Source organism: Geotrypetes seraphini, chromosome 15 (assembly GCF_902459505.1).
Source record: "Geotrypetes seraphini chromosome 15, aGeoSer1.1, whole genome shotgun sequence".
In the NCBI taxonomy this organism is placed as follows: Eukaryota; Metazoa; Chordata; class Amphibia; order Gymnophiona; family Dermophiidae; genus Geotrypetes; species Geotrypetes seraphini.
The window spans coordinates 20,222,459-20,237,490 of record NC_047098.1 but is presented as its reverse complement, the minus strand read 5'-3'; the positions used below and the strand labels follow the sequence as shown (position 1 = coordinate 20,237,490).

The window sequence follows — 15,032 nt, the reverse complement described above, 5'->3', positions numbered from 1 at the left end:
ACTTGGAACTTCCCTAACTGTCCTGAAGGCTCACAATCTAGCTAAAGTACAATTATTAAAAAGTAAAGATATTACAGAGCAAGGGATTATTTACTGCCCCCTTTAATTTACCTAATCATTAAGCCAATCTTGGTTTTACCTTCTCTTTGTTTAGAGCTAACTGAGCTTCCAACTTGTACACCAAGAAATCTGAAGAGAAAAAGAGCAGGAAAAACACACCCATCATTTTAAGAACAAAAGAATTCAAGTTTACAAAATGCCAGTATTTGAGGAAACTAAAGATGGACTCTAGGAATCAATTTAAGCATATATGGGATAGGCCAGTGTCTCAAACTTTTTTAGTTCTGGCACACTAAATGGGAGGAAATGTTTTTTGTGGCACATTATAATTGAAATAAGATTGCAAAACCGGAAATAATTAACCCCCCCCCCCCCTTTTACAAAACCATACTGCTGGCCATGGCAGTAACAGCTCTAAAATGCTAGGGTGATTTTGTAGAAGGTGAAGTAAATTTGAGTTATTTATTTCAAATTCTTTAAGCTATGTATGGGTAATTGTAACAACAGTCAAACTAAAGTAGATAGGGGAATGCACCAGACCTAAAGCTTTTTTTTTTTTTTTATCTGGCACCGAGTTCTTGGAACCAACTTCCTAATAATATTCGTCTGACTTTCAAAGCTTTCGAGACAGTATTAAAGACTTACTTTTTTTCCAATCTGCCTTTGGGTCTGATATTTCTCAAAATGAGCATATTTATTAAGAAGATATTAACATTATTTTTTATGGAGTGTTTTTCCCCCCCCCCCTCTTGTGTGATTACATAGGCCTTTCCTATATGTCATGGAAATCCTCTCTTACCTCTATTGAATATATATGTTTTAATTGTTAGCTGCAGAAAACTGTTGCAAGCTTCTGCGGGATATCAAAATTTTAATAAACATATCACTACCTAGTTATACATAGAATTATAAATGCTACATACAATATACATGTTCCATAAATTATACATGTAATGTATCTAAAAGAGAAGTAACCACCAACATTGTAATAAATGTTTACACTATAGATTCCATACAAACGTAAGGAAGTTCTTCTTCACCCAGAGAGTGGCAGAAAACTGGAACGCTCTTCCAGAGTCTGTTATAGGGGAAAACACCCTCCAAGGATTCAAGACAAAGTGGACAAGTTCCTGCTAAACCGTAAGGTATGCAGGCAAGGCTGGACTCATTAAGAGCATTGGCCTTTGACCAAAGGGCCGCTGCGTGAGCGGATTGCTGGGCACGATGGACCACTGGTCTGACCCAGCAGCGGCAATTCTTATGTTAGAGAATCAGGGGGGGGGGAGGGCATCTGTTCTTTAGGACAGATACGATTCTGTATTGGATGCCAGTGTGCGATTCCTAGCCGTTCCTTAGTTGGCCCCCAAATCCGGAAGTGACACCAGAGGAAGAGCCGAGGCCAGTGTGAGCGGCAGGTTAAAGATGTTCTCGCTGGTGAAAAAGTAAGAGGGAAGGCGTGCAGAGAAGAGGAGAGGTGCCAACACCCACACCAAGACAGCGCTCGGGGCAAACCGCTCCCCCCTCCCCATTACTACACCACTGGATCTCAGTTTTGATCATTGGTCATAAATCAAAATTTAACTGAATTATTCCATATGTCTTTCAGCAAATTTATCAGAAAAAATATTTTTTTTTGCTTATCAAATTGCACAGTTTAAGAAGTGCAACTGCTTCAATGCAAAAAAAAAAAAAAAAAAATCACTTACCTTGCTAGTGAAGTTCTTTATAAAATACCAACAGAAATCCTTCAGAAATCATGAATATAAAACCACATACATTGTACCTGCTTGGAAGCAGCTATGAATGTACATACATGAAGTATGTGTATATTTTATCAACAATGCACATAAAACGCAACTGTGGCTACACTCCACCCAAGTCATATAAAAGCACATATTCTCATCATTGCATGCATCTTCATGTGGAGAGGAGAGCTTAATTGTATAAGAGGCATTTCACACATTTATAGGCTGAAATACTGTTTTAAACCCATAAAACAGCCATACTAATTCATATTATACTACACAAATCAGAAATGAGGTCCTAAAGAGATGCAGCTTAAGTGAGCAAATTCCTGATGTAACTCAAACTACTACAGAAAAAGGTGCGAGTTAAATCCAAATAAATACATGAAAAGTGATGCGAATGGAAAGTTAACTGGAGGAAGAGAAGGACCTGGATCATAAGAGAATAATTTAACATTCCACCGCAAGAATTTTTATCAGGCTGGAGGAGAAGAGCAGCAGAAGATAGAGAATGCAGAATACTAATTGGAAACAGTCAAGGGATTATAAAAAAAAAAAAAAAAAACAGTGATCCAACAAGATATATCTTACTCGGCCCTTTGAAGAGAAGATACAGAAGAAATCCTGACAGCTGAGAAAGTAACCAGCTACAGAAAGACACCGCCAAGCTCCAAGCACACAATCCATCAGTTCCTCGGAAGATCTCACTCTAGAGAGGAATGCCTCTCTGACGTGGGTCTGCCTTTCTGTCTGTGTGTATGTGTAGAGCAGTGTCTCAAACTTTTTTAGCTCCGGCACACTAAACAGAGCAAATGTTTTTCACGGCACATTGTAATTGAAATTATAAAATTGCAAATCAATAAAAAAAATTAAATTTGACTGTTATTTAAAAGTTCTTTAAGTTATGTATGGGTAATTGTAACAACGGTGAAACTAAAGTGGATAGAACAGAATTGCTATCAATGCGATGGATGTGCTTATTTTGGAGTGCAAATTTAACTCAAAACGTGACTCGATTGACTGCAGATGGTGGATTATGAAATGCGTTGTTTGCTTGACTTTCTCTTTTTATCGATTTAATTTCTGTCAAGAGCTGAAAATCCAACTTTGTAAAGATAAGATCCAAGTGGTAACAAAGCCTTGATTGCTTTGTTGCTTAAGTTAGGATAACTACTGCATAAAAAATAAAATGACTTGCCGTTAGTTTTCAAGGACCAATCACGTCAAAGAATGATGTTTGTCTGGGCGGTTGTATACTGAAGCACAGACGCTCATAACATTGACAGACTCTTGCGTATACGATGTATATGTCATATATTCTAATGAAGGGGATTTTTAAAATAAAGTTAGATTCTGGACTCTCTCATGGCACACCTGGTGTAGAGAGATGGAAATCTTACCTTCCTTTGTCTTTTTATGTTCACCTCTTTCTTTTTGGATGGAGCGTTCCAGCCTGGATCGGTGCTCATACACAACTGTGAAAATACAAAGTAGAAACAGAGATGAAAAGAAGGTGCTAATACAATTTGATGTCCTTTGGCTAAGGAAGAAATACTGTACTACACTTCTCCCTCCGGATTCGCAGGGGATAGGGGCAGAGCCGGACTGCGAATGGCGAAAAACCGCAAATATCCGGCTCTGACCCACCCCCGCCTCCCTCCCGCCTTCCCGGCCTTACCTGGTGGTCTAGCGGGCTTTCGGGGCAGGAGCGATTTTCCTACGCTTCTGCCCCTTGCAGATCGCCATTAGGAAATGGCTGCTGTGAGTTCCTGTAGTCTCTCGAGACTACGACAGGAACTCCCTACAGCTATTTCCTAATGGCTATCTGCACGGGGCAGAAGCGTAGGAAGATCGCTCCTGCCCCGAAAGCCCACTAGACCACCAGGTAAGGCCGGGATGCCGGGGGGAAAACTTAACGATGGGGTTTTTTTTTTCTTTTTCCCCTTCCCCCAAAAAATCACGAATATGTGAAACCGCGATTACCGAAACCACGAATGGGGAGGGGGAAGTGTATTTGGTAAGCCTCTCAAACTAACAAAATGTTACAGTTTGATATGGCCAGTCCATCTCTCCCTCCCTCCCTGCAAGCCTGTCCTCAGTGTTTTCTCTTCTCCCTACCCAATGGAGACCCCAAAGATCTAGATCGAAGGTTTTCAACCCAGTCTTTGGGGCACACCCAACCAGTCAGGGTTTTCAATGGGATACCCAGAAAACACAAACTGGATGGATTTGCCCTGAGGACTGGTTTGAAAACCTCTGATCTAGACTGATAGAGCACAAATCTTGCCTAAATGGAAGGCCCGCCAGTAGCACAATGTATTAGTCAAGCACATCAACTCGAGGGCTTACGGTGCACAGTTAAACGATTTGAACATGGTTGGTTGTCAAAATAGGGATGTGGGCAAATTACAATTAAGACAAGAACACAGGTCAAAAGCACAAGAAATAATAGCCAAAGAAAAGCATCAAGAGCCTCGATGAAATGGGACTAGTCTTTATTGACCCAACACGAGCTGTGTTTCAGCGCCCAGTGCCTGAAACACATTGAGCAATTTCAACCAAACTTGGTAAACAAATGACTTACTATCTGGGAACAAATGCTGTGGGGGTAGGAAGGGGGTGACATGTAAAAATAATCAAAAGAGACACATATTAGTACTAATCCATAGTTTTTGGGGTCTCTGAGATGAATACTGACACTCCAGATGCCGTTTAAGTCCACGTTCAGCCCCATAGAGAGGGCTAATCTTGCTGCTAAAAATTAAGATGTCCATGAAATAAATAAATACCCGGGCAACACTGGGAGATCTGCTAGTGAATGATAAAAATGTACATAAATAAAATATAAATACACTAAGAAACAAAATAATATAAATATACTAATATGAATAGGAACATATTAATTTCATACTTCTATTTCTTGCAATAATAAAAGAAACCGTATAATATTAAAAAGCAGTATTTAAAATTTTTTATTCCGCTTAAAACCTAAGCAGATTACATGAGAAAACATATCTGAAGACTCAAGTAATTGTGCAATGTTATTAAAAATTTTTATTCCGCTTAAAACCTAAGCGGATTACATGAAAAAACATATCTGAAGACTCAAGTAATTGAGTAATGTTATTAAAATTAAACTGGACGTTGCGGATTCATGTTAAAATCCAATGTGAAAATAACATTGGAGGAAGTGTGTATAAGGTGAAGGATTTTTACATGTGTGTGTATTTGAGTGAGATGACATGTGAATGGTGATTTGATATAAATGTCATATAAGATAAAATCAATCAAAGTGAAAAACCCTGAGGAAGAACACCTCAAAGTTAAACTATATGATAGCTCAAGTATGCACTAAGGGGGTCTTTTACTAAGGCGCGCTAGCCGATTTAGTGCACGCTAAATGCTAATGCGTCCATAGAATATAATGGGTGCGTGCACTAAATCGGCTAGTACGCCTTTGTAAAAGATTCCCTGAGATACAGAGTCCACTCATAAAATTATATAATTATTAATAATAATTTTGTGATTTGGAAATCCTTGGTGCGGGTTGCATAAGTCAGATAAATGCAAAGTGTTCGATGCTTATCTCGTGCAGGAGCCCAAGGCTCAATGCAGCACACCATCACAGGATCTTCCGAAGTGCATAAGTAATAATAATGCAGAGTGTAAAAAACACTCAAATGATAGAATGAGAGCAAGCAAATAATAATAGAATGAGTGAAGACCAATCTCCCGAGTGCTAGAAAGTACAATAATCAAAAAACCACCTTATCTTGTGCTGGAAAAAAACGGCCAATATGCTGCCGTATGTGAACTTTTTGTCAGTCGCCCCGGAAAAAGGAAATTTTTGCAGCTCCCGATTCTACTGAGCTCAGTTTTCGGAGCACCCCTTCGTCAGGAACCTCCAAATTGCTGCTGTATTAATAACTCCCAAGATTCGCTCTGCTGAAAATTCTTCTCTTTTATAAAACTCAGTTTATCTATTAGACGCCTATGTGGAATGCTGTCAAAGGCTTTGCTAAAATCTAAATATACCACATCTAGTGCACTCCCTGTATGGTTTGGTTTGATTTATTTATATCTCACCCTTACCCAGGGTGGGTTACAAAATCACATACAAAATTGGCAATAAATTACATAATTACATACAAGAATATATACAAAATCAACAATAAATACACACACAATACAAAACACTATTAACACAAAGCAAAAATAAAAACAATAAAATACATAGGCAACCAGCACCTTAATGTCATCTATCCAATTCTCTGATCACCCATTCAAAGAAGTTGATCAGATTTGTCTGACAAGACCTACCTCCAGTGAATCCATGTTGCTTCCAGTCCTATAATCCACCAGATTCCAGAAACTTCACCATTCTTGGTTTTAAAAATGTTTCCATTAGTTTGCTTACCACAGAAGCCAGAACTTACTGGCCTATAATTCCCTACTTCTTCCTTACTTCCACTTTTATGGAGAGGTACCACATCCACCCTTCTCCAGTCCTCTGGTACCACTCCCAACTCTAGCAAAGCATTGAAAAGGTCAGTCAGCGGAGCCACCAGAACTTCCCTAAGTTTCTTCAGCACTCTTGGATATACACCATCTGGCCCCATCCCTTTGCCTACCTTTAATTTAGCTGGCTCCTCACAAACACAATCCTCTGAAAATCGATCAGGGTCTACCACTCCTCCATTCCTATTCACATTTGTCTTTTGTGGTCCCGCTCCCAGAGCTTAAGCCATGAACACAACAGATATTTGTTAAGCAATAAAGCCTTTTCTTTATCAGCTTTTATATATTTCTCCCCTTCACTTTTCAATCTCACAATGTCACTTTTGCACTTCTTTCTATCACCGATACATAGAAGAAGAAAAAAAAAAAAAAAAGTCTTGTCTACCCGTTTTACCATGTCAGCTAATTTTTCTTCCATTTGTATCTGTGCTTTCCTGTCTACTTGACCAGCCTCTCCTAACTTTTCCAGATATTTTTTCCTGGCTTCCTCTTTCTGCGATCTCTGGAAAAGGAAGTGATAATTAAATCAAGGAAAATTTTTTGTTGTTTACCTGCAATTACATCACTTTCTTTTCCAGAGATAAATAATAAAAAGATTTGACATTGATATGTGAATATTTCTTAAGAAACAACTGAACAGTTCATGGGGTGTCCTAATTTTTTCACATGATTGTAGTCTGATGTCTACTATTACATCTCTGTCCACTTCTTCCGTCTGTGAAGGAGGCCTGTATAACACACTAATATAAATATATTTATTATTCCCTCTTTCCAAATTGATCCAATGAGCCTCTTCCCTGCCCTGCAGATCAGGCAATTGTTGTGGCTTTAATATGATCTTTAACATACAATGCTACTCCCCCCTCCTTTTCCATTCAGAAATCCTACCCATTACAGCTCAGTGCTGAACTGCTGTAATGAGTATGTTTATGTAATGGGTAGGATTTCTGAATGGAAAAGGGAGAAACATGCCTCAAGATTTAGGAATTAACTAAGGACAGTAATTTCCCTCCCATTGAAAGTACAGACAAAAACAAAACAAACCATGAAGTAACATTTCAGCCTCTTTCAGTAAAATAAAGCATGGTAAAACTTTATAAAGATTAATTTAAAAAAAAAAAATAAGAACATAAGAATAGCCACACTGGAGGGGGGTTGGAAGGAGGGAAAGAGACTATAAAGTTATATTGTGTGTGTGTATATGAAGAATGAAATGGAAGAAATGGCATTACAAATTAGTACTAATATTGTGGAGGTGGGGTCTGAAGCAGGTCTATGGCAGAGCTTGGGCAGAGGTCTAGGGTGGGGGTGGGTGGGCGGGGAACAAAGCATGGGCAGGCGGGGGAAGCACTGCTGCTGCCGGTGACTAGGGCTTATTTTTGGGGAAACACAGTTCATACTTTGTACTATAAACACACATTGTCTTGAGTGGTTGAATGCTGGGATTTCACATGCCCAAAGGCATCTGACTTTATACAAGGAAAAGGACTTTGCTTTTCACCCTCTCTGAAAATCCCCCACTACCAGTTATGCAGTGAGGGTAAAAGGTACCCAGGAAGTGATTTCAGAGGGGAGCCAGGCTGGTTATAATTTGCGGGCAGTAGACCGGAGAAGTTGCTCACGCTGGCGAAGATCTAAAGAGATGGGGGGAGGGAGGGCGCAAGTGTGGCATGGGGGATGCAGAGACAGAGAGAGAGGGGCTGGCACCCCCACCAAGATGGCACTTGGGGTGGTGCCCCCCCTTAGTACACCACTGGCTTTCTTCAAATCATGCTGCTAAGGAAGTTTATTGTAATAACTGTCCACCTGCTTTCCTCCCATTCTGTCAGTAAATTAGGCCATAGGTTTGTGTTCTTTCAAACATCAAAACAGAAAATCGCAAATCAAGAATGAGGCAAATTATAATCTGCAACCTGGGTACCTCAGTGCATTTCAGCACTGAAGTCAGCTCTTAGCAGGTTGTTGCTATCTGAAAGCCATTTAGTGAGCCCCGAAGTGGAAAAGTAATCGTTAACATCTTGAACTCGCAGACTCTCAAAGCAACTCAAGTGGCAACTTAAATAGGTCCAGAACTGTATCAGCTTATTGGCTAGGCACATTAGATCGCGACGGGGAAAAATGCTCGAGTACCAAATAAATTCATGTAAACAGTTTTGAGCTCCCCTGGGAGAACGGTATAGAAAACTGAATGAATAAATAAAAGTGGAAAATACTGATGTCTTTCAGACAGGTCCAAAGTTGTCTAGTACCAAGACTTACAATTACTATTGCCAGGGCTGTACCTGGTCTGTGGATAAAGGAGTTTGCAAAAGTATTAAAGACTGACACCTCACCAGGTATATTCGAGTCACATAGTATATTGAATCTAACGTGAAGCAAGATTGGCTCCAACCGATTAACCCTTTCAGGACCATAAGGATCGTAGGCCAATTTTTGTGGTTTTGACGACATTTTTATGGTAAAAAGGGCTTGCAGATGCCAAAAAATTGATTTTTTTTTTGTGAAATATCATTATTTTTATTTTAAAAAAATCACACTTCTGGCTTATGGACAGTGTGGCAAGTGAATCTTCTCGTCAATCTGGCAACGACGCTAATGAATGAATGTCGGAACCAGTTTGTTTACATAAAGGCAGTATCCTATGGAATCCGTACATATCAAATTTAGAACTGTAGACTATCCCAATCAAAATTGATAGGATTTTAAAGTTATGGGACAAATATGTCCCTTGGTCCTGAAAGGGTTAAAGAACAATCTGCCTCCCCTTTTCTTCCATTGAGTACTCAGCCCCTGCAAAGCATTGCAGAGTACAGACTTTGTGAACAGTATCCACAAAGCTCAGTGGGCATCACAGGTACAGGCAGTCCCGGGTTAAGAACACATTACATTTTTAAAGCTGTTCTTAAGTCGGATTTGTATGTTAACTCAGAGCTTGTAGCTCTTAAGATTCTTGCTGCTTACCTCTGCTCCCAGGTGACAAAAGGGCCAACTGTCCCTACCAGTGTTCCCTCTAATGTGGCCATGATCTGCTGCAGAAGAAATGTAGGAGTCTATGCCACTGGAAATATTGCTCAGCAAAATCAAATGAGGCCACAACCGCATTCTTAAGTACGAGTCATACTTAAGTCGGGCGTCTGTAACACGGGGACTGCCTGTATTATCAAGGGATCTTTTCTGACCCTTCCAAATGGCTGAGATACCAAGTGCAAATGTTCAAAAACAGCACAGAGAAACTCTCCCATTCAGAAAGTTGTGATTAGTGTGTGAACCGACATTTTATTTCTTCACTGACCTGATAATAATAATAATAATTTTATTCTTATATACTGCCAAAGCCATGGTAGTTTGAGGCGGTTGACAACAAGAAGAGCTGGACAATCAGCAAAAATAATTACAGTGACATCGTCAAGTACAAGTGGAGAGGGCGAATACAAGTTGAGTGTGAGTAAGTCAGAGTGACAGACACAGAGTAGAGGCGTCACTTAAATGTAGGAAGTGTACATGGTAAGGCATTAAGAGTTCTTGGTTACAAATCGGTTGAACAGGTTTGTTTTAACTAGTTTTCTAAAGTTAAGGAAGGATGAGGCATGCTTAATGATGATACCCAGCCAACCGTTCTGTTGGCCTGCCTGGAAGGCAAGAGTTCTGCCCAGATATCTCTTGAATCGGCAGGCCTTTAATGTTGGGTGGCTAAACATGTGTACCCTGTGAGTAGGCCTGATGGAACAGTCCAAGTTGAAGTGGGAAACCAGACAAAAGGGGGCCAAACCTTGAATGGATTTGAAACAGACAGGCAAATTTGAACAGTACTCTTGCTTCCAGGGGCAGCCAGTTAACTCTCAAAGTTAACGCTCAAAAGCTTGTCAAAAGATACAGAAAAGCTTCCCTACAACCTGATTAAACACTGACTAAGTTTGTCCACTGCTTTCGATGAGATCTGGTCAATTCTATCCAAAGTGGGCCTGGTTTCTGGCCTCTTCAATGTTCTTAAGAGGGCAAGGGGAAAGAAGCCTATGGGATGTTTCTATCGGTGAGAGTTGTTTTCCTCTCCTTCTATGAGACAGAACATAAGAATAGCCTTAATGGGTCAGACCAATGGTCCATCAAGCCCAGTAGCCCGTTCTCACGGTGGTCAATCCATGTCACTAGTACCTGGCCAAAACCCAAGGAGTAGCAATATTTCATACTACCAATCCAGGACAAGCAGTGGCTTCCCTCCCTGACTTTGTCAATAACAGACTATGGACTTTTCCTCCAGGAACTTGTCCAAACCTTTCTTAAAACCAGTTACACTATCCGCTCTTACCGCTGAAAAATTTCATAAGATCCAAGAAATTTGGCTGGGGTACTGTAGTGCCTGCAACTAAGCAGATAAGTGCATTGCCCTTATCAAATGTTTATGCTCATTATTTGTGTGGGGATAAGGGGACTTGGAAGTGTTATGATGGTCCCCAGTAACAATTAGCAGCGGCTTGCATGCAGTTGGAATAGTACTGAACACTTCAAATGTTCAGAAACATAAGGTTGGGTGCTGAAATCTAATATAAAATAATGTTCACTGAAGCATATCCTATACTATATAAAAAAAAATAGAGAGAGACTGAGTGAGTGAATAGGATTCATAAAAATTGGACTCCTGTTTGGCCTAGTCTAGTAGCAACAGGTTCAAATCCCATGCTGCCTGACCGCTAAAATTAGCAGAAAGCTGCTCCACAGGAACGATCAAGTTTTACAAAAAGTTTTCCTTTCACGATTTTACACACAGGATCCCAGCTGCAAGAGCAGTAGTACCCGAGCCAACAAGCAAGGTGCAAATCCCTCAATGCTCTTTATGACTTTGGTCTAGATGCACTAACCTCACGGACCCGATAGGTGGCCGGGTGCCCGATTCACAACGCGTCCGCATGCTAATTAGGCCGAAGGGAGGCACACCCCAAACCGACCACATGGATCACTGAAGAGCGATCCTGACGAATGCATCGACCATCTTCTTTGCCCGTAGATGGTCTGCACATGCCCTCTGTAGCAACTTTTGGTGTTTTTTTTAATTTTTTAAATATGCTTTTTTTTGTTTTGTTTTAACACGGCTGTTCCTGTGGTGGTTTTCTTAAGGCCCTTTCGTAGCTCTTTCTTTATTCCACTTTAAACAGAAAAGCGATGTAATCCCCATCATGGGCTCAATTTGGCGTTTATTAACCACAGTTCTGGCACAGAAGGGGAAGAGGACCACGCCAAAGGATACTGAAACGGCAGCTGACTCAGATGGTCGGTTGTTTTAAAAAGGAGACCGAAATGAAGTCCGTGCCGCCCCGACTCTCCTGCTCTCTGCCGCCTTTCCCCCAAATGCAGCCCCGCTTTAAACCCGCGGGTTAAAATCAGGGGCTGGCACTGCGAGGAAGGGCGGCACAGCGCAGGACAGTGAACAGGCGATGTGCCTCAGCTAGTTGCTTACAGGGGACCATAGGAAAGAATGCTCAAGGGAGTCAGCAGTCGCTTATTTTTTGATCGGCCAGCCCAGTCGGTGTTCCTGAAATTTTTTTAGTGAATCGCTGCCTTCCTCCATTTGCATGCCACTCCCTCCCCATTTGCATGCGCGGATCGGATTGGGAGTAAGGTTAGTGAATCAGGGTGGCAAAGTGAATCCAAGTCGGTGTCCTACTGACAAGTCCCTCAACTCTCATTTGTCTCAGGTATTTGTACCTACGCTGCCCATGGACAGACAAACTGCCAAGAGCTTCACCCAAATAAATGCCTAACCTCTTCTTGGGCAAACTTGTCTCCTCAAGAACCTCTAGGAGCCAACTTTTCCAGATGATTTGGGGGGGTGCTAAACCAAGTGGAAATTGCCTCTGCCTGGACACTGCCAAGAAGTTTGGTTCAACATTTGGGGAGTGGGGAGTGGGCCTCAAGCATCCACAAAGCCATGGCACCATAGAACTAGTAAAGAGAGGAGGGGGCTGGGGGGGGGAAAGAGTACCGACCTTGCAGCTGGCCCGACAGGGCTTCCTGCTGCTGCTTGTATTTCAGCGCCAGCGATTCGGAATTCGTCATCTGCTGCTGCAGGTGGGCGTAGAGGAAAAGGCCGGAGCCGAGGCAGAGCAGAGCCAGGAGGCAGAACGCCGTCTGGACGAGCCCCTTCTGCCGCCTCGGGCACGCGGACGACCCCATGTTCACAGCGCCGCCGGGTTTCCCGCCTTCGCTTTTAGCATCTGCCCCGCCCGCTCCGAAACTCCAGCGAGTCCCCCGGGGAGGGTGGGCGGGGACGGACGGACTGCTTTCGTTCTTCAGGGTCCCGGATCCTCCAAAGCTAAAGGGCGGATTCCATCCACCTACCCTCCCCCCCTGGCTGGAAGAACCTTCCTGGTCCAGTCGATGAGTCGAGCAGAAAGGTTACACAAAACGCTTCAGCTTCCTACGCGCTGTGAGGAAAACGGTCGCGTCGTCGTGTGTTTTTTGACTGCCCGCGCTTGGGGGGAGGTCAATCGGCAGCTGGGGAGGGGGCAGCGCCGGAGCCCCTCCCCATTTCGGCATGTGGCCAAATTGGCGGCGGAACGCTCGACCTAAAATGGGGGGGGGGGGGGAGAGGGGGTAGTGGGCCGCTTACTTTCTCTCGTTTAGTGATAAGATAAGACCGTCCTAAAACCAGGATCGGGGTTTTGAGTTTTGTTTTTTAATCGCATAATGAATCATCAAATTATACTGTTTTGTCACCTTCTCTTCACCCATCCATTTCTTCTTGTTCCTCACCCCCCCCCCCCCGCCTCTTCCTTCGTATCACTTCTGTACTCCAAAAGTTTTCATCTTTGCTCAGAGATTGTTCCGACCGCAGGGAGGTGGTTCTGGCCTTTCAAAGCCAGGCCTAAAGTGCATTAATTCAGTAAAAAGGTCGTTCTTGGGAGGTGGTTCTGGCCTTTCAAAGCCAGGCCTAAAGTGCATTAATTCAGTAAAAAGGTCGTTCTTGGGAGGTGGTTCTGGCCTTTCAAAGCCAGGCCTAAAGTGCATTAATTCAGTAAAAAGGTCGTTCTTGGGAGGTGATTCTGGCCTTTCAAAGCCAGGCCTAAAGTGCATTAATTCAGTAAAAAGGTCGTTCTTGGGAGGTGGTTCTGGCCTTTCAAAGCCAGGCCTAAAGTGCATTAATTCAGTAAAAAGGTCGTTCTTTTTTAATTTATTTATGCATTTTAAACCAAATTTACAAGAATCCCCTTGTGACAGGAAATCGGAGCATTCATATTAACAATAATCAAAGGAAAAACTAGAATCACATGTTAGAACAAAAAGAAAAAACTCATTTTCTTTTAGTCACTTATCTTTTTTAAACTCCTCCTTAGACCACCAAAACACTCCCATGGGAAACAAGTATATTAATGAGACAAGGAGATCTCTATTTTAACTAATAACACTAAAGAAAAGGCTTAACGTGTAGGTCGTTCTTGGTGATTAAGTACTTTATCATCTTTTCAAACATAAATTCCCTCTTTGTATTCGTTACTTATTTTAACCAGGTCGGATTACATTACAAGAGGTTGAGTCAGTTACCCAGGAGGTCACAAAAGTTTGATGCGGAAATTCAATAGAGTTGCTAGTACAGGTAGATCAGTACAGTTATTAACACAGTTAGGTCATAGATACAAAAACATAGGACTCCTTTTACAAAGGTGCGCTAGCGTTTTTAGCGCATGCACAAGATTAGCGCGTGTTATAGCGTGCACTAGCTGAAAAATTACCGCCTGCTTAAAAGGAGGCGGTAGCGGTTAGCGCGTGCTAAAACCGCTAGCGCACCTTTGTAAAAGGAGCCCATAGTTGCAAGTACAAGTAAGTCATCGTTGGTTCTTTGTTGTTTTTTTTCCCATGGCTTGCATTGATTAGACAGTTTAGGAATGGGCTTTTACAATTACCATTTCGGTTACTTCAGGATTGGTTCCTCTTGGTACATAAATGCTTTAAAAAGTTTTCTGAACGTGAGATAATGGTCACAAGATCGTAGTTCATTCCAGCATTTTCCTAATTGTATTTGGATGGATAAGGTAATTTGCCAAATAGACTTTATATTGTTGCCTGCTGGGAATTTTAAGTGGAAAAGATTTCTGATGGAATATCTGTTGGAGGCACCCTGGAGCAGGATAGCCAACTCTGTTAGGTAGCCAGAGGCATTGCCTATCATCAAGGCTGTTCTATAATGAGGCCAACTGAGGTGGCAGCCTCAGGCGGCACTCTTGGAGGAGCGGCATCTTACTGCTGGCCCTCTCTGCCACTCCCCTTTTTGGCATCTAATGCTTTCACCCTTCTCCTCACAATTAGCATTTTTCCCATTCTACCTCCCCCCCCAGCTGCATCTACCTTTGGTTTTCTGTAAAAGTTGCCGGGCAGCGGTAGCGATTTCCTGCCGCCAGTGTCTGCATCTTCTCTCCACTGCAATCTGCCCCAGGATACTGGTTTGGTAGTACAGGTTGGGGTTTGCTTGGTGTCTTTTTGAATAAAGATTAGATCTAGGATGCCATTTTCTCATCTGACTAAGAGGGGTCTGGAGATGTTGGGAGAATGGGGGGCAGTGGAGATGTCAGGGGCTTAACTCAGGTTTCAAAACTCGCTTCTTTTTTTTTTATGGAGAGCAGGAGCACAACTGTACTGAGCTATAGCTGTGCTCTGGGTGATTCACCCACTGGCATCCCCTGCTTTCTTGCCCACAACCCTGCCACCACTAGTGAGTGG

General features: G+C 42.2%; 1 protein-coding gene across 7 annotated transcripts in view; it reads right to left on the bottom strand.

Moving 5' to 3' along the window:
• Window positions 1-12,826, bottom strand: part of LOC117349356 (Golgi integral membrane protein 4-like) — a 45,558-nt gene extending 32,732 nt beyond the window's left edge. Inside the window, exons 1-3 of one of the 7 annotated variants that reach the window (XM_033922713.1) lie at window positions 12,305-12,826; window positions 3,206-3,280; window positions 140-189 (exon numbers count right to left, since the gene is read on the bottom strand). In XM_033922713.1, the coding sequence (XP_033778604.1) occupies window positions 140-189; window positions 3,206-3,280; window positions 12,305-12,491 (312 nt within the window). In that variant the 5' untranslated portion in view covers window positions 12,492-12,826. Of the gene's footprint in view, window positions 1-111; window positions 190-3,205; window positions 3,281-11,179; window positions 11,376-12,304 lie in introns of those variants that run through there. The other 6 variants (XM_033922715.1, XM_033922719.1, XM_033922718.1 and 3 more) reach the window with 6 other exon arrangements.
• Between the last annotated feature and the right edge of the window lie 2,206 nt (window positions 12,827-15,032).